The sequence below is a fragment of the Mytilus trossulus genome, chromosome 13 (genome assembly GCF_036588685.1).
Source record: "Mytilus trossulus isolate FHL-02 chromosome 13, PNRI_Mtr1.1.1.hap1, whole genome shotgun sequence".
In the NCBI taxonomy this organism is placed as follows: domain Eukaryota; kingdom Metazoa; phylum Mollusca; class Bivalvia; order Mytilida; family Mytilidae; genus Mytilus; species Mytilus trossulus.
The window spans coordinates 29,999,614-30,027,422 of record NC_086385.1 but is presented as its reverse complement, the minus strand read 5'-3'; the positions used below and the strand labels follow the sequence as shown (position 1 = coordinate 30,027,422).

The 27,809-nt window shown below is 35.0% G+C and overlaps 1 protein-coding gene across 1 annotated transcript in view; it reads right to left on the bottom strand.

Moving 5' to 3' along the window:
- Nucleotides 1-2,824: 2,824 nt before the first annotated feature.
- The window catches only part of LOC134694965 (protein Wnt-9a-like), a 43,457-nt gene continuing 18,472 nt past the window's right edge, over nt 2,825-27,809 (bottom strand). The window contains exons 3-4 of the mRNA XM_063556089.1: nt 11,691-11,959; nt 2,825-3,711 (exon numbers count right to left, since the gene is read on the bottom strand). Coding sequence (XP_063412159.1) covers nt 3,238-3,711; nt 11,691-11,959 — 743 coding nt within the window. The 3' untranslated portion in view covers nt 2,825-3,237. The remainder of the gene's footprint in view (nt 3,712-11,690; nt 11,960-27,809) is intronic.

The window sequence follows — 27,809 nt, the reverse complement described above, 5'->3', positions numbered from 1 at the left end:
GATATGTCAAAAGGATTTTACCATATAATTTCGGCATAGACGTGGCCATGTTTGTGATCGATGAATAATGATGAATAAATTATCCAGTCAATCCTTGAATACGTTCAGTTGAGTTCACTGACACTCAGATACTCTTTCTCTTTACCAACATGAGCAATACGACGGGTGACACAGGTAGAGCAGGATCTGCTTAACCTTCCGTCGTATCTTTGATAAACCCCATTTTTTGTTTGGAGTACGTGTTGCTTAGTATTAAGTTTTTTGTTTTGGGTACTCGTTTTGTTTGTTGTTTTCTATTTTGGTCATGACTGTAACGTTGTCAGATTTATTTTTCGACTTTGAGTTTGAACGTTAAATATATAGAATTGAGAACGGCAATGGGAAATGTGTCAACAATTTGTCCACAACTCGTTCAAAGAGCAGAAAGAAGCACAAGGCCACAAATGGGTCTTCAACACAGCGAAAACATCTCGAAACCGGAAGCGGGCATCAGCTGGCCTCTCAACAAAATATGTAGTAGTTCAATGCAAACGAATGTCAAATCAAACTCCAAAACGGGTAAATAAATTTAAATTATTAAAAAAAACAAGACTTACAAAGGCATGATGCTCTTAACATTCTACAATGTGGGTAAAACTGGAGCATTGGTTACATCAGGGAAGATAAAACAGTGGTCTTAAAAAGTACACAATTGGCGGCACCGACCAGTTCACATTATTTCAAGATGCTGATGTTTTGGAAGAGTTGCTGCTCACAAGGAAGCTTCTAAGATCAAGTTTCATGTGGTGAAGATGAAACCATCCCTTCGAAAATTGTACGAACGAGTTGGTTGTCTGTTACGGAGTATCCATTTCACAGATGACAACGGATATGTTCCAATTGTCGTAAATACAATGCCGGCCCCTCTTCCTCTTGTGAGGCATACCAAACTAAAATTATTACTGGATCTGTAATAAAATAAGCAAGACGACGGGTGCCACATGTTGAGCAGGACCTGCTTTCCCATCCAGGGCACCTGATATCACCCCTAGTTTTTGGCAGGGTTTGTGGGTTTTTTTTCTTTTTTTTTCTCTATTTTATGATTTGTGTACTGTTGATTGCTTGTCCTTTTAATTAAAATTAACAGACGTGACTAGATGTTACAGTATGTCAGTTTGTGACAAGAACTACTAATATCCTAAATAGTTATCGTGTGTATATCATAATACGTCTTGTTATCATGTGTAAGAGTGTATCTTTATAAAATTAAGCTAAAATGACCAACAGGAACATCTTTAGAGGTGGCCTGTGTATATAACGTTGTGATGTTCATTGTGTTTTACGTTATGGTATCATATAAGTGGTAGTCTCTCAGTTTCCATAGGCTCGGTAACGAACTAGTTTAAAGAGCTTGACATTTGGTATGAGCAATATTTTTGGTTGACGATCATATTTCAACCTCTGTTTTGTTTTGTTAATTTTTTTATATCTGCTTCAGTTCCAGCGAATCTCGGAACGAGCTTCTTCTTGTTTTTTTTTTTAATGTATGTTCTGTTGAGTCACGTGACATCGAACCACGCGATAACGTTAACTTATTGCGTTTTATCTATAACTGTGGGAACCCTATTGTTTTTCACTGCGTCAAAACAGTAATATTGATTGATCCTTACCTAATTACAGATCAGCTCTTGTACTTTCCGACAATCTCTCTACTAAGGTTAACATATAACTTTTTCCTTAATTGATCACATATGTGGGTTTTTTTTTCGTGCTCGACTCGACAAAACAAACATTAAACCAAAGCGACGAAACGTAACCCTCCATGAACTAATTGATCTGAAGCCGATATAAAAAATAAAAAGATGTGGTATGATTGCCATTGAGACAACTCTCCATCCGAGAACAATTTAACATTGAAATAAACAAATAAAGACAGAAGTAGTATACCGCTGTTCAAATCCGGATTACAAACTAAACCCGAGGGAAACACATCAACTATAAGAGGAAAACAACGAAACAACAGAGACACTGAAGTGCAACAAAAAAACAAACGACAATGCAACACACATGAAACGGACTATTAGACTGTCATATTCCTGACTCGGTACTGGACATTTTAAGAAGAAATGATGGGTTGAACCTGGTTTTGTGGCTAGTTAAAACCTCGTGCTTTATGGCAGTGCTAAAAAAATGCATGAACACTCTGAAACAAAAATAGAGTACCGTTCCACCGTCAACAATGAGCAAAACTCATAATGTAGATTCTACTGTTTTTTTAATCTAGTCATCAAGACTTTTAATCACAATATGAGCATTCAGGATCCTCGACCAGAAACAACTTGTTTATTGATTCATATGAGTTATCTTAAAATAAAGATATTCGCTTCGAATTCGAAGGACCAACCAACAAGGTTTATGATCGATAGAACATTCAATTAAGTTGCATGACCATTGGAAAAGTTTTTAAATGGACATATTGTCGATGGACAATTTCATAATAAGCGACTGTCATACAAGTGAGTTTTTTAGCTAGCTATAAAACCAGGTTCAATCCACCATTATATAAGAAAATATTTATACCGAGCATTCGTTTGATATGTTTGAGCTTTTGGTTTTGCCATTTGATTAGGGACTTTCCGTTTTGAACTTTCCTCAGAGTTCAGTATTTTTGTGATTTTACTTTTCATCGGGTCCGTCCGCAGAACCAGATTTGTTACGACTTAAAAAAAAATAAGTGTTCTGTTTGTTAATGGTTTTGTTATTAAAAAAAAAGGATTTTTGTTTACAAGTAACCTTCCTGTATTTAAATATAAGGCCGTTATATCAAAAGAACTAGAACATCATGTTAGTATGAATTTGTAAGCAAGATGAAACAATATCTGGTACAGACAATTAGTTATCCCAGATGACATGAAATATATACAAAATAATGCATCAATGTATAAATTAAAGTCTAAAATGTATAAAATAAATAAATACACTATATAAACATCTATGGATCTTTGGTTTTAAACGGAAGACAGTTTGTGTCATCAAAACTCAATACAACGCTTTACCTTTTCAATGTCAATTTAACGTTTGTATCCGACAGGATAGGTAACAGCTGCCTCAAACGTTTCGATGACTGAGACAATTTTGTCTGATCACAATTTTTAGCACCCATTAAAATGTAAAAAAGCTAAGTTTTTATATTTTTTTTGTTCTAAGATTCTATTTGGACAACGATGAACTTTTTGTTCCCATAATGCATCGCAAAGTTTATTTGCACGAATGTATTTCTTCGTCAATAAGACACTGCTGACATCGGAATTGACAGCACCAAACAACTTCACATTTACATGGTCTTGAAACAGTCTTTGTCTGCACGTTATAACCACGCCCACAACAAATGGAATTGCAATTACGATCTTTGATACATTCCCGCGCTTTTGTTCCTTCGGAATACCTACTCTGCCTACAGAAACTAGGCGAACTGTCAATATGAATCATCTCCATTCGCCTCGGTGGCATTTTGTTAGCCACAACACTCATTTTGGTCGAGCGTCTTTTATGCGCTGTTTTCCTATTTGCATGATTGTTGTCTATTTCAACTTGCTGTGAATTTTCGTATTTAATCTTCAATATTTCACCTATGATATTAAAGGGCGACAACTGTCTCCAACATGTTTGAACTGTACATGACCCGGACACACCGTGACACTTACACTTTGTTTCTACATGATTTTTCACAACCTGAAATTAAAAACAAAATACATTTCAGTACATGTAAAAACATAGACTGGTAATTAATATTAATTTCATCAATGACGATGTAATGACGTACGAATTTAAAAACACTAAATCGGACACAAATAATGCACTACGTATTCAACTCTGTCCATATTTAATCGTTTTTCGGTTAATCGAGACTCCTGTTTGTTGTGTTATTTTGTATGTTTTACATAGACAAATGTCCGATGACCGAGTTAAGTGTTGTTTCTTTTAGTAAAGAGAATTTCATTCACACCAAACGTAGTATTCTATACAACCCATAGTAAATATATTGTAAAACACCATTTTATTTTTAATTAATTTTTTTTAAACATATTTTCCGAAACGAATAAGATTGGTAAATACTTCGTATTTTTAAAAACACTACTATTTTTTTAACAGTTTAATACATTCGTTTCCAACCTGAAAACAATTGTCAACAAAATAACTCTCGCCAAATGTATCTACTTCCTCTGTTGCTTCATTTCAGTAAGAGCAACAGACCCACACTATGGTCGTGTCTTTATGCTCTTTTCAGTTTTTAAGCATGCAAGATTTCTTTTTCTCGACTTTTCCATATTTATATTGTCATAAAGTTAAATGTAACTTCTGTCAAACATTACAATTCTAATGGATACAAACGGTAGTGCTAACAAAATAACTACAGAATGCTAAACCCCTCTGCCCCCCCCCCCCCCCCCCTTTCCCCCATTATATGCAATGACCAAGAACAATACCAACAGTAATTCGATAAACAACCCGATATGCGCACAATGGCATGATTTGGGATAGAATTTTTTTTTATCATGAATTCGATCGGATGAGGTGTTTATGACACACATTTGTATGGTAGTGTAAGGATTTGAGGCTGATAGAAGGATACACATATATAAACTGCAGTGTGAAGATATGAGTCAGTGAAATGGCTATTCAACAAAAATTTCGATGACGATATGAAAAGTAAGCAATAGAAGTACATCATGTGAGTAGGATTCTGTAAACTGGATCAGCAGCAGTGGCACACATTACAGTGATATTGTTTGCCTTAAATTAGTGGAGAATAAAGGCTTTTCCCCCTGGAGAAGAATTTCAATTTGAAAAAAAATGGCTTAAAATTATTCCCAAAAAGACAAGTTTTTTTCCAAACAGTGTTGCCTCAGAAATTGTGCATGAATACAAACTGAAAAGCACTCATTTAAACATGTTCAAGCCTAAAATGACTATATTTGCAGATTTGAAGGTCTATATATGTATCGTCACTGACAAAATTAGGTCTTATTTTAAAGCAGGATTTGACTCTTGAAAATGACTCTGTAAATTGAAGTTTCAGTCAAATTCATGGTTAATTTTAAATTTCCCAATTTGATGAAAATGACGCATATTTTCCCAATAAAAAAGGGTAGAGGTAGTTTTCAAAAAAGCCAACAATATCACTGCATTAGGGACAAAATGGCGAACATATCGGCTGAAAAACTGGCTTATCTCTGTATACAACATATTCAAAAACGATGATTCAGTGCATTTAGGTTTTTACTATTCTCTTAGTAGACAGCTATATTAATTACGTACATGTCAAGCTGACGTCACATGACACAAAAACCACAATGCAACTCGAGAAGCAGAAATTTTTGAGGAATATACTTGTTTTAATTTTCCAGGAAAACATGAAATGTATTAATTTAACATCATTTTACAAGGAAAAATTAATATCATAGTGCGATATAAATTTAACTATATCCGTTGAGAAAAGATTCAAAACCACACAAAAAATGTTTTTGTGGTTAGCCACAGTGATCATTGTAAGTGTCAGTCGTTTAAAAACATAAAATTGTTAATAATTTTATAAATAAACATAGAAAAATAACATTATAAAATATTCTTCCGCAACTAAACATAAATCGTTAGTTGACGCCCTGACATATTTTGAAATTTTTTGGTCAAATTGGTTTAAATTTTTAATTTCACCCCTTCCCTATACACATGTAAAATATAACTTTAAATCCTTGACCAGAGTTTAAACATATCTTCCTCTAGATCTACTTTTACTTTCATACAAAAATGTAAAACAAGGTCCATATTTTTGTTAGATATTTTTTATTGTACACATTTCATGAGTTTTATCTATTTACGTATAACCTAATCTACAATAACAAAAAGGTGAAAATACCGGCGAATTTTGAATCTATTCTATTGCTGCGATAGCTAAATAATGACGGATTTACTTTTCTTTCAACAAAAATGCTCTCAATTGCCAAAGCCAGATCAAACTAGGCTTTCTGAACTTTCCAGAATTCTGGGTTTACCCCCGAAGTGTCGGTCTTTGCTTTGAACTTGAAAATGGTTTAAATGGCAATACTATAATCTCAAAATGAGGCTGTATGTATGCTGCTTTCTATAAGAACATCATGTAGATATGGGACACTGAAAAGATCTCTTAACAGGGCCATAAAAATTTAAATATACATTAAGAATATGAAAAAAATCTTCGAAAATTCTAGATGTATTTTGTTTATTTAGTGAAGAAAAAAAACTGTGTTTGTGCTAACCATATTTTCTACGAAGGCGTTTGTTGCCGAATGGAATTAATTTCTTTGCTTCTTCCGCACAAAAACTTATCTTATGAAACACTTTTACATCAAAAATTATATGTCAATTACAAATATACACCAAATCCGTGAAAATTACATCGAGATATACATTTCAGCAAAAATTTCCAGTCAGACTTTTTGGACATTAAAGTCAACAGGACAATTTTAAAATTTATAGCTGCAATTTTCAATGTATTTATATAAATTAACATAGATTATGAGTGTTTTCTCTACAATTACAGAACAGTAAAGTATAACTTACAAACGTCAGACTATCTTAATGGGTGTTTTTGGCCTTCGGCTTGTAGTTTATTTTCGGAAGTCCGACCCTAAGGGGCATTCGGAAACTTTTCGTTTCCATTACATGAACTACATTTTGTACATAACGGTCAATAGAAAATAATGATAACGTGACATCGAACATCTTCTCAGTTTTATTCATCAATTGTTTTTATTTTGTAATAAATTTCTTTTGATCAAAATGAATGGCAATTTATAAGCGGAATTCGGAGGCTTTCCCGTCTTTGTTAACTGATTATTTAAGTTACCACGATTTTAATTTAGTACGCCAGACGTGCGTTTTGTCTACATAAGGCTCACCAATTACGCTCAGATCAAAAAAGCTATTCAGCCAAACAACTACAAAGTTTTAGAGCATTGAGAACCCAAAATTCCAAACAGTTGTGCAAAATACTGCTAAATGAACTTGACAATAGAGTACGACAAATGGCACATGCAGATGCCTGATTTTTTTCTCTCACATCTTTCTTTTGGTCAAAATTAATGGCATTGTTTTTAAAACAAATAACTAATTTTGACTTTAAAAAGTAAAATGTAATTTTTTTTCAAAAGTAATGTCTTTTTGATGTATATTTAAATACAATGGTACAAAACATTGGAGAGAAAGGACAAATTATGCAAGTTTATCTTACAAAAAATCAGAATCCAACATACTGAAGTTGATATACAAGGTTGAGCAACAAGTGGATATTACAAATTGTCTCAATATTTTATACGTCCAGTCCGTTCAAATTTTGGTTTGGATCATGCGCAACCGAATCAACGGAATGCGAAACATATTGAAAGTACGAAAATGATTAAAATTCAGTTTCGGATTTTAAGAGGTAGCTCAATGTTATGATAAGCCTATTCATTTGTGCGTCTGCATAGTTCTTATCGCTTTTTTCAATTTTCTGTTATTTACTTTTCATTTATGATAAAAAAAAATTAAGTAAAAGACTGAATGACATTCCATATGCAGAAAATCACAAGTAAGTGACTGATTGCCGGTTCGTTGCAAAATAACAGTGCAGGAAATAATGATGGTGATTAATTAAGCAGTCCTGCAGCTAGCCAAATGGCGAAGATTGATTGGACAAGAAGTCGATTTAAGTACATTTTCATGATTCGGTTTGTTAATTTGATCCATTATACCTATTTATGTGTCAAAAAATCTAAACAAACAAGTTTGACCGTAGCAGTAAATGTGTTTTTAATGAATGATTGCATTGGCGTGTTTATTCTACACAAATATTGCACGATTTAGAGAAATCAATCTTAGTATATATACAATGCTTTCAATTGCATATTCCGTATGATATAAACACTACAAAATGTTTATATGAAATAGTTTAAAGCTCATGTCCTTCAGATCTGCATTATATATGTTGAAAATTGTAACCATTTTCCTATTTTTTATGATTTTATTGTAAGTAAAACAGAATTCTGCATTACACGTAAAAACATGCTTTATTAGTTCCAAAAATTGGGTTGACCTGGCCTAGTCATGGGTAGGTTTTTAAAACATGCAGCGTGTAAAGATTTACAAAAAATGAGTATAAAATTGTGGTCAATGATTGTGCTACTGTTGCCTGATAGTCCGATAATGAAACATTCTATTCGAATTAGGTTCTATTATCTAAAGTGGGAGTTTAAACAGGCTTCATATTGTACCGATCACCTTATATTTTACAGAATCAACGCAATGAAAGACTAACGATCGAATTAATAGACTAAATTTGCATATACCATCGCTTTAAGCAAACGATAATTTGTTGCCGCCATTTCTACGTACAAGCAACACTCCTTCAAGTTATTTTACGAATAATTGAAAATAATTGTTCAACATACTGTCTGTGCGTTTATTCAAGGAAATGCGTTTCTTTATGATAAACACTTGTATTTCTTTTATATAAAGTTGAAAAAACCAATTAAATAAATTGCTTGTTTATTTCGACTTGGCATGTCTAAAATGTATTGTAGTATCATTGTAAGTAAAATAATTCGCACAATAAATGTGCACAAATGCACGTGCATTTTTCAATCACACCATGTATCGAAAACCACAGTTACTTTTCCTTATTGTTAATGTTGTGAGAAATCAACTCATGATTGAAAAGAAGTTCATTTACCATAAGTTATATTAAACTTTGAAGTTCTAAGTGAGACAAACTAATGTTTTTATATTTTGAATATAAGAATATTACTCTACTAAGTGCACCTAAATGGAAAGGGTTTAGTTATGAAGGTAGTTCATCTATATTCCTTAAAAATATTACAAACCATTATGTGAGTTATTTGCATGATTATATAATAGAGACGAAAAACAACAGTACACAAAAGACATAATAGAAAACAAATTGCTGAGCAATACGAACAATTTCTCTAAAACCGGGGTGATCTTAGGTCCTCCAGAAGTAAGCAAATCCTGTTCCACATTTGGCAACCGTAGTGTACTTATATATTAGTACTTATACTAGTACAAACCAGATGAAAAGCTTAATTTGTTTCCTGACGTAGTTATATGCAAATGCAACGAGTGAGTGAACCCCATGTATGATGATTCTAGAGGAGGTTAAACCAAGTCTGTGGGCAGGGTAAGCGACTGTTATACATATACCTACCGTCATGTTGTTACTGATCATAAGCAAATGTTGCAACAAGGACACATAACAAGAGACAATGATGTCAGGTGAGCGTTCGCTGGCATCTAAAATGACGATATTTACCAGGGACTCAGTTGGAGATTCATTTGTGTAATCTTTAACTTATCATTATTATGAAGAATAACAGAATGTGTTGTTCTTGGTGTAGCAGTGGCCATTATTATGGCTATATTTATACATCCTATTGGATTGTGTCATAAACCAGCATCGAATTAAATTAAAATCATGAATAAATTATTTAACCCCAAGCCAAATAAGATCTTGATTTCAAGTTTCTGGTGGTGACCATTTGTACAATGTAGGTAACTTGCTGTACGATGTACATGTATGTATAAACTTACATTTTTATAAGGCTGTAAGTACTTTTGCCAGATGCATTTGCTGTCTATATCTAGTTCACCTATATCTAGAAAGGTATGCGGTATGATCAAAGTTCAAGGCGAGATAAGCAGATGGCAACTGACAAACAAAATGATAGAAGCCTAACACGTTTGTAGATTTGCCATTTTTTTCCATGATGGATCAAAAGGTTATAATATACACGCGACTGCTAAATAAACACTTCAAACTAAATGTGATTGGTGTCTTTTATGGTGAATGCAAAATATAAAACGAGATTTTGACAAGTCATGCTACTGCTAAAACTTACATACATAAATGAGCTAAACTCAATAGATAAAAAAAAAAAATAAAAAAAAATCAAGGGGTGAGGTGCTGTTGTGTTCCTGTCTCCCCATTAATTCTCATAAGTAATCTTTCATTTCCGTATTATTACAAGTCCACACTGCCTAAAACTTTTATTTCGAACGGACATATACACGAACGGATTACAAAGGGCACTTTAAATATAAACAACTGGAAAATAAATATTCAAATGAAAATGGTGATGTGGGATATAAGTAAAGATCAATGACACAGCAACCATTTTAAAAAGTGGGAGGGGGGTCCCAACCCAGGACAAAGGGTGGTTCCAACTATATGTCCCCATTCAAATGCATTGATCTTCCCAAAGAAAAGGGGATTCAAAAAAGGGTTCCAACCCCCGGAATCCTCCCCCTGGATCCGCCACTGCAGCTTCACCCGCAAAACAAAAGTCCATGAACTCAAATTCAGGACTAACGCTGGCCCTAGGATGTGTTCTCCATCTATCAAATGTAAATATAGACAGCATTGTAAGACTCTGAATCGGCTTCATACGATGCTTGATTTAAAGAAAGGTACCAGTCTGTAGTTAAATATGTCTTCTTACTGGGTAACAGTTTTTGTCTATCTTTTTTTACAAGCAGCTCGTTTAAATGATCATATACTTTGGACGATACAAAGGAAAATTTAAAACGGAAAAACCCTGAATAAACGAATGGAAAACAACCGTCATATTCATTACTTGGCACATGCATGTCCTTGTGTAGCAAATAGTGGGTACAACCTGGTTTTAAAGCTAGGGGTTGAAAGGCATGCAAAATGTGGGAGAGAAAAGTGCGTTCCTGCTCATTGAGTCATTAAACCCATTACATTGATGTATCCATTACAATGTTAGTGACTGATCGGAAACTTATTCAATGTGGAAAATTGAAGAGAATATGTCCCAAAATCACTGTTAAAATCTCCTCATGACAAAACGTTTGTGGTTTGCTTACATTTGTGGTTGATCATCAATCACATTCGATATATGCTACTGGCATTTATACTTTTCAATACACATTTTTTACATAAAAATCATTGTTATTTGTCTGATAAGATATATAAATCTGTCAAAGGCAATCACATAAAATGTTATCGTATGACAATATTTTTCTTAAAGCAAAAGTGATTTACTACAATTGAAACCATAATTTGAAAAAAAATATAATATAAAAATGTACGGTAACCCACTGAAAATGGGACCGTTGGAAATATTCTGAAAATCTCTGGAATATAGGGGACAAATAATAGCTCGTATCATCCCACCTCCTTAGCAACATCTATTAAACTTACCTTTTAGAGCTAATTTCCTAATGGATGTAGTGTAAGAGTTTGGTTAGCTTGGTTGCTTAGAATGAATAGTGTACCAATGTATTTTAACATTCAATCAAATTCAATTATAATATATACAGTTTTAACTATACCTGTCTATATTGTTTGAATAAAAATCTTAATCACAATGCTTGAGCTAACGTTTAAACAAAGAAAGAAACAAGCGAAATAAAGTCTTACTTTCCATGCATTAGGAAATTAGCTCTAAAAGGTGGCAATTTTGACACAAAATTGTCCGACTACACTCACGAGAGTAGGCAAGCGTGTAGCAATAAAATAAGCATTTCGACCAAAAAATGACCTTCGACGAATTAACATAAGAAGACCTACCGTTCGACTACACTCATGAAAGTAGGCATGCCTGTAGCGATCAAGGACACATTGACCTCTGACGAATTAGCATAAACATACATACCTTTATACCTAAATGGCTATTATGTCTGTTTACTCTGGCTAAAACATCCTTTCCATTTCGTTTCGCACGTTTTAAAAATCGTCTTGTAAATTTAAGTCCGAATTTTATATTATCTCCACATCCACCCCACCGCCATGCTTCTTCATTTTGTAAATTTTTCGACTCATCACACGTGCATCGATCCAGACGACCCGTGCTACATCCACGTGATATCGAATGTACAAGTCCTGCAGATGACACAGCATATAAAAATGACGTTTCTTTAAAGCCTGAAAAGACAAATAAAGATATTCATGAATACGAAAAATTGCATTGGGCAACCATCTTGGTTGTATTAATGGCATATTTACTCATGTTTTATTCCATTTCTCGTTTCACTTTTTTATTTAGATAAGATCGATGTTTTTCCCGTTTAAATGGTTTTAAGCTCGTAATTTTTGGGGGCCTTCTATAGCTTGCTATTCGGTGTTAGCCAAAGCTTCGTGTTGAAGACCGTACTTTCAGCTATAATGCATTACTTTTTTTAAATTGTGAATTGGATGGTGAGTTGTCTCATTGGCACTCATCCCACATCTTCTTTTACATGTATTTGTGCTGATCTGAATAAGGTGAGGTCTTTATTTCTGTATTCTTATTTTATTCTATATGTTCTATAGTTTACACTTAAGCACTCTTTTGTTCTCTATTCGTGTTGCCTTCGGTACTTTAAAAATTCTTTTCTTTGTGTTTTTGGTTGTTCATTATCCTCTTTTCTGTAAAGTAGTTAAATTCAAATATATGTTATATTTTCAAGATGACGTAGATGTTTATGGTGTTTAAATTTCAATGGTATTTTTAAACGTAGTGTATGAATAAATACAATATTTATAATTTGAAAAAGATATCGTTTCTAAATGCCCGACCTCATTTCTAACGAGTCATATTGTCAAAGGAAAACCAGGATCATTTGCACTTAAAAGAAGCAGACATTTTTGATAATATTTATATCTAAGACCATAAAATTTAATATTTTAATACATATGCATTAATTTTCTTTGAAGGTTCGGTACATCTCGCAGACAACAAGTTATACTGCAAAGAAGTTAAATTAATTGTTAAATACCTCAAAAATTCCACAAAAGTGCAATTTACATTTTAAATATAAAAATGTAAATCTGCATACGTCATGATGCAAATTCCGTTGGGATGCATTTTGTTTAATAAATGGACAAGAAGTAATCCCAGCAATCAGTGTAGCGCTTAAGCCATTGCATTGTATGATCAAATTGTTAAAACTTTTGTATTATCAAATTGTAAAAAACTGCTGTTGTGTGCAAAAGTCACTTTCCCATATTTTGTCACAATAAACATTGAATTTATTTCAACTTTCATCGTGTTGAGGGTGGTCTATGAGGGTTGACTTTGTTAAACCGCATAATTACTTTGTAATTTGCAAATAAAACGTTCATCATTGACCGCGGATGAGAATGTAAGTGATTGTCTCCTATTTAGTTAAGTTGTTCGCGCATGAATACATTAGCAAGCAAATGACATTCGGAAGAACTCCTTCTCTATTGTTATCGTGCCATCTGTCTGGGTTAATGCGATGTTTGTGACAATTTATCCGACAGGAACAAGAGTTTAGTCATCTTTTAATATCAATATATTTGAATAATAATGTTTATGAACGGTCTTAGCTGCACTCAAATCCTCGCAAATCGTTTAATAATATTTTATATATTTGCCGTACCTTAAATCGATCCTAAATACTGTAATAATGTGCTATGGCATTAAGTGCAACAGCAAATATTACAAGTGCAATATTTTGAGACACTAAGTAAGTTAACTAAACAGATATATACTTCTTCTAAATTTTAAGCTTTTAATTTTTACCATGGAAAAAAAACAAGGTATCAAGGTGTATTAATTCATGAAACTAAATCCCTTTGACAAATAACACAGACGGATAACTCCTGGTTTGCCAACTTTAAATTACACCGATTATCTTTGCCAACTTTTAATTACATCATCATTTCTTAGTTAGGTAATCCGAAGGACAAATATTCGAGGATTATAGCATACAATGGTATAGTCTGTTCCAACTTCATAAGTATAGTTTATAAATTGGTAGCGAAAAACCGTACTCTCAAACAATCATATTTTGTTCAAAGAAACAGATACACATTTATCTAATTAATGACAAGGTATATATATTCTCTGAAATTGCCATCATCAACCTTTTCAGAGTTTGAACTAATTTACAAAAACCACTGGCAAAATTAAACTGAAAGGTTTTGAATCAGACAACTCTCTTTGTCGTATTTGCACTAGGGAGATCTTCATAAATTTTTATTTTCCTCTTCAAACTTTTAATCGGTGCTGTATCTATAAATCATGTCGATACGTGTTGAAGCGCCGACATTTTAATTAAACTTGCATTCGAACATGCAAACGATAGTATTTTGCAATAAACTTTGTATAAAGGCCAAACAATCCTACAAAAAAACTTGATTGAGTCTGTCTGAAAAACAGACATAAGCACACAATTGATGATAATTCAATGGGACAATCTGATTTATCTCGCGCAATACTTGATGTCGGCTCTATAAATATCTTCTTTTATCTAGTGTGTGATAACTGCTGATACCCACACACAAAAAAATGACCAACAAATTAAAGGTGGTATTTATCTCACAAAATACTTGTTAGTTTAATTAGTTCCAACAGTTTATTGCTCTTAAGATTTACTAGTCAATATCGCTCCATATTTATAGAGTAACGTGTTACTAGAACATAAAAATGAATTACAAAAACATTGTAACGTTATAACTCAATCATGAAAGGTTACAGACTGAAGCATGTTTTTTTTTTCCAGAAAAGATCGATTAATTGTCGTTTGATTTACGACCAGTGGCAAATAGTTGAAAGTCGTTATTTTCAAGTGGTTACGCGTCCTGTTGTAAATAGTTCAAATGCGATAAATTGCAATTTGTTTAAGCTTCCAGTGACACATATTGATATTTGTAAGCTACTTAAAGTTGAGTGGCAAAAAGTTTAAACGCGTTAACTTGTTAGCTATCTAACTTCCAGTGGCAAATAGTTCAAAGGCGTTTACTTGTGAGACGACTAGAAGGACTAAAATACTCGATGTTTGAGTACAACCCCGAGACAACTCGAAGGACTAAGATACTCGATGTTTGAGTACCATCCCGAGACGACTAGAAGTACTAAGATACTCGATGTTTGAGTACCATCCCGAGACGACTAGAAGTACTAAGATAATCGATGTTTGAGTACCATCCCGAGACGACTAGAAGTACTAAGATACTCGATGTTTGAGTACCATCCCGAGACGACTAGAAGTACTAAGATACTCGATGTTTGAGTACCATCCCGAGACGACTAGAAGTACTAAGATAATCGATGTTTGAGTACCATCCCGAGACGACTAGAAGTACTAAGATAATCGATGTTTGAGTACCATCCCGAGACGACTAGAAGTACTAAGATACTCGATGTTTGAGTACCATCCCGAGACGACTAGAAGTACTAAGATACTCGATGTTTGAGTACCATCCCGAGACGACTAGAAGTACTAAGATAATCGATGTTTGAGTACAACCCCGAGACAACTCGAAGGACTAAGATAATCGATGTTTGAGTACCATCCCGAGACGACTAGAAGTACTAAGATACTCGATGTTTGAGTACCATCCCGAGACGACTAGAAGTACTAAGATAATCGATGTTTGAGTACCATCCCGAGACGACTAGAAGTACTAAGATACTCGATGTTTGAGTACCATCCCGAGACGACTAGAAGGACTAAGATACTCGATGTTTGAGTACCATCCCGAGACGACTAGAAGTACTAAGATACTCGATGTTTGAGTACCATCCCGAGACGACTAGAAGTACTAAGATACTCGATGTTTGAGTACCATCCCGAGACGACTAGAAGTACTAAGATACTCGATGTTTGAGTACCATCCCGAGACGACTAGAAGTACTAAGATAATCGATGTTTGAGTACCATCCCGAGACGACTAGAAGTACTAAGATACTCGATGTTTGAGTACCATCCCGAGACAACTAGAAGGACTAAGATAATCGATGTTTGAGTACCATCCCGAGACGACTAGAAGGACTAAGATACTCGATGTTTGAGTACCATCCCGAGACGACTAGAAGGACTAAGATAATCGATGTTTGAGTACCATCCTGAGACGACTAGAAGGACTAAGATACTCGATGTTTGAGTAAAACCCCGAGACGACTAAAAGGACTAAGATACTCGATGTTTGAGTAAAACCCCGAGACGACTAGAAGGACTAAGATACTCGATGTTTGAGTACAACCACGAGACGACTAGAAGGACTAAGATACTCGATGTTTGAGTAAAACCCCGAGACGACTAGAAGGACTAAGATACTCGATGTTTGAGTACAACCACGAGACGACTAGAAGTACTAAGATACTCGATGTTTGAGTAAAACCCCGAGACGACTAAAAGGACTAAGATACTCGATGTTTGAGTAAAACCCCGAGACGACTAAAAGGACTAAGATACTCGATGTTTGAGTACCATCCCGAGACGACTAGAAGGACTAAGATACTCGATGTTTGAGTACCATCCCGAGACGACTAGAAGGACTAAGATACTCGATGTTTGAGTACAACCCCGAGACAACTCGAAGGACTAAGATAATCGATGTTTGAGTACCATCCCGAGACGACTAGAAGTACTAAGATACTCGATGTTTGAGTACCATCCCGAGACGACTAGAAGGACTAAGATACTCGATGTTTGAGTACCATCCCGAGACGACTAGAAGGACTAAGATACTCGATGTTTGAGTACCATCCCGAGACGACTAGAAGGACTAAGATACTCGATGTTTGAGTACAACCCCGAGACAACTAGAAGGACTAAGATACTCGATGTTTGAGTACCATCCCGAGACGACTAGAAGGACTAAGATACTCGATGTTTGAGTACCATCCCGAGACGACTAGAAGGACTAAGATACTCGATGTTTGAGTACCATCCCGAGACGACTAGAAGGACTAAGATACTCGATGTTTGAGTACAACCCCGAGACGACTAGAAGGACTAAGATACTCGATGTTTGAGTACAACCCCGAGACAACTAGAAGGACTAAGATACTCGATGTTTGAGTACCATCCCGAGACGACTAGAAGGACTAAGATACTCGATGTTTGAGTACCATCCCGAGACAACTAGAAGTACTAAAATACTCGATGTTTGAGTACCACCCCGAGACGACTCGAAGGACTAAGATACTCGATGTTTGAGTACAACCCCGAGACAACTCGAAGGACTAAGATAATCGATGTTTGAGTATCATCACGAGACGACTAGAAGTACTAAGATACTCGATGTTTGAGTACCACCCCGAGACGACTCGAAGGACTAAGATACTCGATGTTTGAGTACAACCCCGAGACAACTCGAAGGACTAAGATAATCGATGTTTGAGTATCATCACGAGACGACTAGAAGTACTAAGATACTCGATGTTTGAGTACCATCCTGAGACGTCTAGAAGGACTAAGATAATCGATGTTTGAGTACCATCCCGAGACGACTAAAAGGACTAAGATAATCGATGTTTGAGTACCATCCCGAGACGACTAGAAGGACTAAGATAATCGATGTTTGAGTACCATCCCGAGACGACTAGAAGGACTAAGATAATCGATGTTTGAGTACCATCCCGAGACGACTAGAAGGACTAAGATAATCGATGTTTGAGTACCATCCCGAGACGACTAGAAGGACTAAGATAATCGATGTTTGAGTACCATCCCGAGACAACTAGAAGGACTAAGATAATCGATGTTTGAGTACCATCCCGAGACAACTAGAAGGACTAAGATAATCGATGTTTGAGTACCATCCCGAGACGACTAGAAGGACTAAGATAATCGATGTTTGAGTACCATCCCGAGACGACTAGAAGGACTAAGATAATCGATGTTTGAGTACCATCCCGAGACGACTAGAAGGACTAAGATAATCGATGTTTGAGTACCATCCCGAGACGACTAGAAGGACTAAGATAATCGATGTTTGAGTACCATCCCGAGACGACTAGAAGGACTAAGATAATCGATGTTTGAGTACCATCCCGAGACGACTAGAAGGACTAAGATACTCGATGTTTGAGTACCATCCTGAGACGACTAGAAGGACTAAGATACTCGATGTTTGCGTTCAACCACGAGACAACAAGAAGGACTAAGATACTCGATGTTTGAGTACCATCCTGAGACGACTAGAAGGACTAAGATACTCGATGTTTGAGTACCATCCTGAGACGACTAGAAGGACTAAGATACTCGATGTTTGAGTTCAACCACGAGACAACAAGAAGGACTAAGATACTCGATGTTTGAGTACCATCCTGAGACGACTAGAAGGACTAAGATACTCGATGTTTGAGTACCATCCCGAGACGACTATAAGGACTAAGATACTCGATGTTTGAGTACCATCCCGAGACGACTAGAAGGACTAAGATACTCGATGTTTGAGTACCATCCCGAGACAACTAGAAGGACTAAGATAATCGATGTTTGAGTACCATCCCGAGACGACTAGAAGGACTAAGATAATCGATGTTTGAGTACCATCCCGAGACGACTAGAAGGACTAAGATAATCGATGTTTGAGTACCATCCCGAGACGACTAGAAGGACTAAGATAATCGATGTTTGAGTACCATCCCGAGACGACTAGAAGGACTAAGATAATCGATGTTTGAGTACCATCCCGAGACGACTAGAAGGACTAAGATAATCGATGTTTGAGTACCATCCCGAGACGACTAGAAGGACTAAGATACTCGATGTTTGAGTACCATCCTGAGACGACTAGAAGGACTAAGATACTCGATGTTTGCGTTCAACCACGAGACAACAAGAAGGACTAAGATACTCGATGTTTGAGTACCATCCTGAGACGACTAGAAGGACTAAGATACTCGATGTTTGAGTACCATCCTGAGACGACTAGAAGGACTAAGATACTCGATGTTTGAGTTCAACCACGAGACAACAAGAAGGACTAAGATACTCGATGTTTGAGTACCATCCTGAGACGACTAGAAGGACTAAGATACTCGATGTTTGAGTACCATCCCGAGACGACTATAAGGACTAAGATACTCGATGTTTGAGTACCATCCCGAGACGACTAGAAGGACTAAGATACTCGATGTTTGAGTACCATCCCGAGACGACTAGAAGAACTCAGTTACTTGATTTCAGAGAATAACTGATACTTCCTGTTATTGACAGGATTAATTGTGAGCAATGTTGAAAAACCTTTCCAGGTTGTCATTTTGGATAGCTTGAATTTAACTTTAAAATTTTTATCATACTTCCGGCATAAAAGCTTGTTCTCTTCAATGAAGATAAATGATGAAACGTGAATAAAATTGTTTACATCAATTTACAAATATTATCAGCTTCACTTTGAATAATCGAGTTTGATTATATAAAATATGGAGACCTTAAGTACTAAATGATTTTATATAAACAAATTAAAAACATATAAATTAACATGCAAAATCTGCTGTCGACGCTGCTTTTCATTGCAGCTAACTATACAGTTTTTCCAAGTAATGCTGAAAATTTGTATCATATTGTTATTCTAAACTCTTTTTGAAATGACTATAAGGAATTGGTGATTTTATATGTAGGTTTAAGTAAAAATTCGCTTCAAGGTTAAGGTTGCGAAAATGCCTAAAAAAAGTTACTGAGCTATCTGACCAAAATTAACATAAAAAGAATAGACAATTAAATCGAAGGTCAGCTTTGTCTACTTGGTTTCTGAATAGTTTCATTAATTATTGGAATTATATCAGTACCATAATTATACGCACTGTGTGACTGTTCCTGTAGGAATGGGAAACTTTTAAAAAGCTTCTTTAAGCATTGACGAAAATAGAGGTCAATAGAATATACGCACTGTGTAACAGACAAAATTCGTTACAAAATAAGTGTTCATCGTAGGTATGTGTACAATAATTTACCTTGCAAATGATATATCACACAGACAGTAAAGATACAGTACAAATTGTAGTGTTTTGACTTCGTTCAATTACTTGTCAATGTTTTTCATTCTTGTATGTTTTTTCACACATACCTCGCACTGCAGGTGTCCTATTATTCATAGAATAGATACATCTTAAATACTTCTCTCATAATTTCTATATGAGTAACATTTTTTAAAGTATACTGTATGGCAATATAGTCTATCCATTTCAGTTTTGTGCAAAGGTGACAAATGGGGATTTTATTGATTTTTTTAAATAAAATTAGAAATGAGAAACAGTTTCTCTTTATACGAGGGTCTGGATAAAGGTTGTTCATTTTTGAATATTTTCATCTTATTGCAATGTGTCTCCCTATAAAGATATCTCATCTTATTGCAATGTGTCTCCCTATAAAGATATCTCATCTTATTGCAATGTGTCTATAAAGATATCTCATCTTATTGCAATGTGTCTCCCTATGAAGATATCTCATCTTATTGCAGTGTGTCTCCCTATAAAGATATCTCATCTTATTGCAATGTGTCTCCCTATAAAGATATCTCATCTTATTGCAATGTGTCTCCCTATAAAGATATCTCATCTTATTGCAATGTGTCTCCCTATAAAGATATCTCATCTTATTGCAATGTGTCTCCCTATAAAGATATCTCATCTTATTGCAGTGTGTCTCCCTATAAAGATATCTCATCTTATTGCAATGTGTCTCCCTATGAAGATATCTCATCTTATTGCAGTGTGTCTCCCTATAAAGATATCTCATCTTATTGCAATGTGTCTTCCTATAAAGATATCTCATTTTATTGCAGTGTGTCTCCCTATAAAGATATCTCATCTTATTGCAGTGTGTCTCCCTATTAAGATATCTCATATTAATGCAATGTGTCTCTCTATAAAGATATCTCATTTTGTCACAATTTTTATACTTAGGTAAACAATTATTATCTATTCTTTCCATTCCTTTTTTTGGGGGGGGAGGGGGTACACAATTTTTACGTTTTGGGCACTTTATTTTCCTATTCTTTAACCCCATCTAAATCCTCCTACGTGCCCGACTTACGGAGGTAAACATATGATAAAGGACAGAGGCAGGGGGCCCGGGCCCCCATTTTGTGGGGGGAAAATGTTGGTTATAATGACAATCACTGAAGCGTGGCGGGAGCGGGCCCCCTCTTAGCCAGTCAGTGGACCCCGTCATACAAAAGTATGAAAATTTCTGGATCCGCCACTGAAGGACGTTACTCTTAGACTGTTAAAATATTTTTGTGTCAACCATTTTCAGATTTTCATTTAAGGCTCCGAAGTAACACAGATACATCAAATTCAGCTCCACAATCAAACAGTCAACTGCAAGCAGATGACGGATCTGAAGAATTCTTAAAACGTAACCCTTAAACACAATTTTACAGTCTTCTGTGGAGGCATTCACATACTATTGGCCATAATCGTTTCGATTCAGCTGCAGATGACAACGCTTAGGGTGGTTCTTAACGGCCTTGACTTCCCATGGGGTTTTTGCCCAGTAGGTAAAACTGCAAATCGACCACTCTGTCTAATGTAACCCTCTAACAAAACAGACATTTTACATGCTGTACCGCGTGATACTCAAAGACATAACACAGATTACACACATATTATAAACGCATTCCATTTTCATTTCTAACTACAATGCAAATCGTTGTTATTATTACTTATACAACTCAAGAAATTGTGCCAAAATATTAATTTAATTCAATCATGAGTGTTGAATGTTTGTTATCTCAAAACTGTAACATCCAAACGCATTCTGTCCTTCAAACTATTAAACCATGCATGATACACTGCGTTGCATACTATCATTAAAAGTAGAAGAGATATGGCTGTACTGTCGTCATTTGTTTTCACGATAAGATTTTAATCATTTAAATCGAAATAATTTTGGTAATCGATTAGTTAACGCAACTTTACAGGGATCGAAAAACAGCCCGAATAAGAATCGATTATAAGATAGAGAAAGGCAACAGTAGTATAAAACTGTTCAAAAGTCATAAATCGAGTGTGAGAAAACAAATATGTGTTACAAACTAAAACCGAGGGAAACACTTCAACTATAAGAGAAAAACAACAGACGAACAAATCCCCTGACGTGCAACAAAAATCTCCAATGCAAAACACGTAGAAACGAACTATTTGATATATGCCTGACGTGTTACAGGACATTTTAAGAAAAAAAATATGGTGGGTTAAACCTGTTTGTTTATGGCTAGCGAAACCTCAAAGATGTCATACTTCGATCTTTTTTCTTAAATTCCAAAAAAAAGCGCCCATGTTAACAGGGAATGGTATCCATAGAAAACAGTTGGTTTACACTATACATTGACCGTTACGGTAGTTTCATGGAGGACGATTTCATGGAGAATTATAGTAGCCCGAATCCAGGTTACCAGGACGAGCTAATTGTGTAAAAATAGAAATCGTATCAATCATGCCATAAAACTATTGCAATTTAGACAGATGATGAACGCTGCTATTTCCAGGCGCGATGTTAAAGTTACAACATATATCATTGTGCTTCATTGTGCTTAATAAGGAGACGTCACGTGTCGGTTGTCACAGTCTCAGTATACGTTTTTACATGTACACTTAAAAAAATAGAACATGTTGTATGATTGCCAATGAGACAACTTTGAACCAATTTTTGTGTCAAGTTAGGAATCTTGTGTATGTCAGATTTCACTTATATGTGGTGAAATTGTTTACAACTTGTCTAGTCTCTTAAAGTGATAGATTGGTCTCAGTAGTTTATCTGCAATTTACTACTAAAAGCATGTCAAGCAAGGTTTGTTATGGCGTATATACTAAATTTAGTCCTGCATGGTATCTATGATGAGTTTATTTAAATACAGTTTTGCTATCGCAGACCGGAAGTACTCCCAAGTTTCTCTTGTTTCCTCCTCAAATTAAACTGACCTTGATGATAAATGTTACGGATGCAATTCGCCGTTTCAGAATCTAATGCATCGTTAGGTAATATTTTCAAAAGTGTACAACAAAATGTCCTGATTGGTTTAAAATGTAACAAACGACGGAAATGTAACCAATGACGTGACTTTATTTTTGTTTTGGGGTACGAAAAATGAAATTACCCATGATTCTTTAGATTCTGAAACAGCCAAATGTCCAAACCTTTCAGAAGAAAACAAGCAAGTGTTAGTGTGCAATGGATTCTGCTTATACATAATTACACGCTAAGCGAGACTTTTCTTGTGCTAGCTTTTATGAAAACTAACAACAGTCTAAAGGAAGAATTGTCACTTCACCTAGACTCAATTTTTCGACTTTGAAAAGACACCCATCTTTGCTTACTCCTAAAAGAAAAATGGTAAATCAAAGAAGCCAGTTCCAACTTATAGATATTTTCATGACGTCAACGAAACTGGTGTTCGAACCCAACACGTCTTGCAGTCGATGTAAGCAAGACATTAAAACAGAACATTGACGCTATTAATCCTAAAATTATTAATGTTCAATATCTTAATTTTGATATTGTCAAACGCAGACAGAGAGAAGCTGTGCGGCATTATTAACAAAACCATGTCGAAAAAAGTTAAATTAAACAATGCTTGATATTACATATTAATAATCTAATTGGGTCAAATATAATAAGATCCGCGGTGCATTTATATTGAATGTTAAGACGGAGACGATTCAGCTCTTTAATCTTCAAAGCAAGTCGCAGACAGCATGTCATAAAATTTATTGATTAATTATATAATTCTATGCAAGATACTTGTCGAAATGTTGTGTTTTGATCATGTCAAGAAATAAATTCTTCAATTTGTAAATAACATTACACGGATTCCTATTTGTTTCCGTGTGTTACATTGTGTTAGAATTAATTACAACAGAAGGCGGACATCTTGTTAAACAGACAAGTAATGACATCTTATAAATAAATTAGAATCTGTAGTCATATCATTTATTCTGTCAGCTTTTTAAATTTGTAACCTTTTGTCAAAACATTGTTGAAAATAACGACATCAGCACCTCAATTGCCGTAAATGGTCACCTTACAGGTCGTAAAATGACATGTGGCAAGAACGGTTGATATGAATTGTCTTGTCATATCTCATCATGTTAAACGTCACATGTTTATAGTTGATGAGTTTATTCAGTTGTGAGCTAAGATTGTGTTTCATACAAAAAAAAATACTACTATATTAGGAAAAAAACTTTATGCGTACAATTCCCTTTGTTTAAACTCATATCTTTAAATCAGGGCCTTCTTAAAATTTGTTCAATTGTGATTTTTCCTGTACCAGACTACTTTTGATTTGTTGCTAAATATAATAATTCTGCCATTTTCAGTACTATTGACCATTTCGTTGTTGCAAGTTAATTTTGGTGGAGGAAGCCGATGTGCCAAGAAAGAATCATCAATTTTCAACAGGAAACTAAACATTTTTTGTCAATTAAGCATGCATGGGAGTCGAACGCACCTGAAAAGTGCTAGGTTTGAAGTCACAACGTTTGAACTCACAGCGTTAGAACCTTAGTACAAATGATATGTGTCGATACAGTATGCCATGCGCTAGATGGTCCAAACCCGGAAATGTTATGACGTCTATACTTAGTTATCAAAGGTACCAGGATTATAATTTAGTACGCCATAAATATACCATCATCAACAAGTGCCCTACGGCCACAAACATCTTATATTAACCACCGACCAGGCCAGTCATAAATTCATAACGCGAACAAGTAAACAATCAGAGGAGAAAGTTCAACAAAGTGCGTTGATGAAGACACTCGGTAAAAGTGGCTAACACATGAAAAGGGGTGCGTCAGAACGAGAAAGTTTTGAAATTTAATTCGGCGCAGATCATCGCAGTGAAGATTCTTAAACAGTATAACAATTTTTAAAACCCGGAAATCATAATATACTTGACGTAAATGCAAGTGATTCCCTTATTGATAAACAAAAAAATGCTCAGTACTGATTTTGCGAGTGTTGAAAAGCCGAAATGGCAATCTATTGCCAGGGAGGTATTATCCGTACCCTTTTCTAGTGACATTCCAATTTCAAGCATTGGCCAAGCCTCTAATCACTCAATATGGTAGATTTGTTGGGTAATTGTTTACATGAATCATTTCTCACATGGCGTACAGCAAACAACAGTTCATCAATAAGAAATATAAAAAAAACACTGTTTTGTTGATTTTCAGTGTAGACCTTGAAACTGGATTTCATGTTGGCATAATTGGGAAATTAATTCGAATAATGGCAGGCGTGCCGTTATAGTCCACCGATCGAATACCGAATGATCAACGATTGGTACATTTACTCGATATAGGCTATAGGCCGTCGGAGGGCACAGATTTGTTCAAGTTATGTTAAATGTAAAATTACAAAAATAGACACCTGTCGTACTTCGTATAATTCAATCACTTGACATTCTGTGTCTAAATACTGATCGGGATTAAGGGCATACACTTTTAGAATGACCCACAATAGGGAGGCGTAACACAGTGACAAATGCCACGATAACCTGGACATTAAAGATAATACAGTGGACAGTAAAGTCCGAACTTAATTGCATACTGTGACACTAAGACGTATTACCTGACAAATTTAAACGTTATTTACCCGAATTTAATATATTATCAGACCCGATTAAACAATAATTGACCAACACTTTACCCTACTGTAGATTTTTTTTTTCTGAGATGTCAATGCTTAGAAAAGAATGAATTATTTTGTTCTTGCTCTTGTATATTTCTGAGCATGTATCAATATGGTAATGGTGTTAGAAGACTTTGACAATTACATGACCGGTCTTCATATGCATGTGTCGGGATGTATAAGTACCCGGCCACGTCCACTTATATTTTTGTCCATCTGATGAATTAAGCCTTTTTCTCTTTGATGCATGATTTTTTTTATTAGTTGTTACAGGCTTTGAACTAGCTGTCAGATATCCAGATCTGTTCATCTTTGTTTCTTTTTGTGTCTGGATGTATAAGTACCCGGCCACGTCCACTTGTATATTTGTCCATCTGATGAGTTAAGCCTTTTTCAACAGATTTTATAGTTCGTTCTTATGTTGTACTGTTATACCACTGTCCCAGGTTAGGGGAGGGTTGGGATCCCGCTAATATGTTTACCCCGCCACATTATTTATGAATGTGCCTGTCACAAGTCCCTGTAAATTCAGTTGTTGTCGTTTGTCGATGTGTTTCATATTTGTTTTTCGTTCATTTTTTTACATAAATAAGGCCGTTAGTTTTCTCGTTTGATTTGTTTTACATTTTCTTATCGGGGCCTTTTATAGCTGACTATGTGGTATGGGCTTTGTTCATTTTTGAAGGCTGTACGGTGACCTATAGTTGCTAATGTCTTCGTCATTTTGGTCTTTTATGGATAGTTGTCTCATTGGCAATCATACCACATCTTCTTTTTTATATATTCAAATTTTCATAATGCATTCGAGATTGGCGAGGACGAAAAATACAATGCAGTTTCCAAAACCTCCTACATATGCGCATCAAATTGACTTCGCTATCTTGACATTTTGTATATTACCTCTATGGAAGACAAATCAATTAAACATGTCATTTTGATACCTGTATGACAAATAAAATTAAGTAAGAACACTAAAAAGTCTTTACAATTTAGAAAAAAATCATAATGAACCTATGCAATCTTGTTAATTAATTGAGCGGTTTTGCAGGCGTACCTTAAATTTAAACACAACAACAACTTTCATATGAAAACAAATCGGAAAATCCTGCAACATCTTTAAAGACTAAAATACTTTTGTTTCACCTAACAATTCCTACATTAATTTATAAGTGCATACTTGAGTACCCTTACGATTTTTATTTTCATTTTTGAACAATCACAAAGTCGAACTGCTTCACCCTCTAAAAACCAGTCAAATACACTTTTTGCATACATACCAACGCTATTTTTATTCAGCATGCTTTTTTTTAACGAAAATACTGAATGTTTTAGAACTACATCTAAAATTATCTATGAATAATATGTTACTGTTACTGTATTACTTGTTATTTTGGAATTTTTATTACATTTTGTAACAATGCAAAGCATTGTCATTATCACTGTGTGTGTGTTTACTTTACTGAGTCACATTTGAAAAGTGGGTTTAAGTTACTTAGCCGTTGTTTCGGAGTTCTTTAAAAGACAACTCATAGGTCTACATTACAAATAATAGTGGTTTTGGTAACCCTTTTTTAATTACATTCAGAATGAACATGAATACAATTATTTCGAAAAGACCGAATTCAGAACAGTGGACATGTTGCTTTGCTAAACTTAAAGACACGACGATAACTGCCGTTTCGGAGTTCGCAAGTTGAAGTCAACGCATAGCTCTACATTACATAGAATTGTGGTTTTAATTTGCAATGACAGGCCTATATTTATTTTATTATTAGACAACAATAGACATTCTGTGTCAAGTTTATATATAATTTTTCAAGCTCTAGATCGTCCATGATCTACATACGTTATGAATGAATTAAACTGAGAATCAATCAAAGACGGCTGCCATAAATACCAAAGTCTCTAAAGACATAGCACATTAAGATATAAGTTAGACAACCCCTGGCAAGGTTCCTATATTTAAACAGAATATGTGTCAAGATCAGTCTTTTTCCAGAACTTTTTTAGGGGAAGGGGGAATTTTAGATCTCAGAAATGAGACATAACAATGTCAGAACCTCAAAGTACTCATATGAAGCTAATTAGATATAAGAAAATGTGGTATGAGTGCCAATGAGACAACTTTTTCATCCAAGTCACAATTTGTTAAAGTAACTTGACAACTATAGGCCAAAGTAGGTCTTAAACATGTAGCCTAGAAAACAAAGAATAAGAGGTGTCCATCCATGATGCAAAATCAGTACAAGAACAGCGAAAAACACACAAAAAGAAACCGAACAATTATTCTGCAAGTTAAATAAACCTATAGTGAATTGGTCGTGTAAATTACATAAAACATTCACACATTAACACATGTCTTTTCTTTGGTCTTAAAATATGTTTTTTTTTCGTCA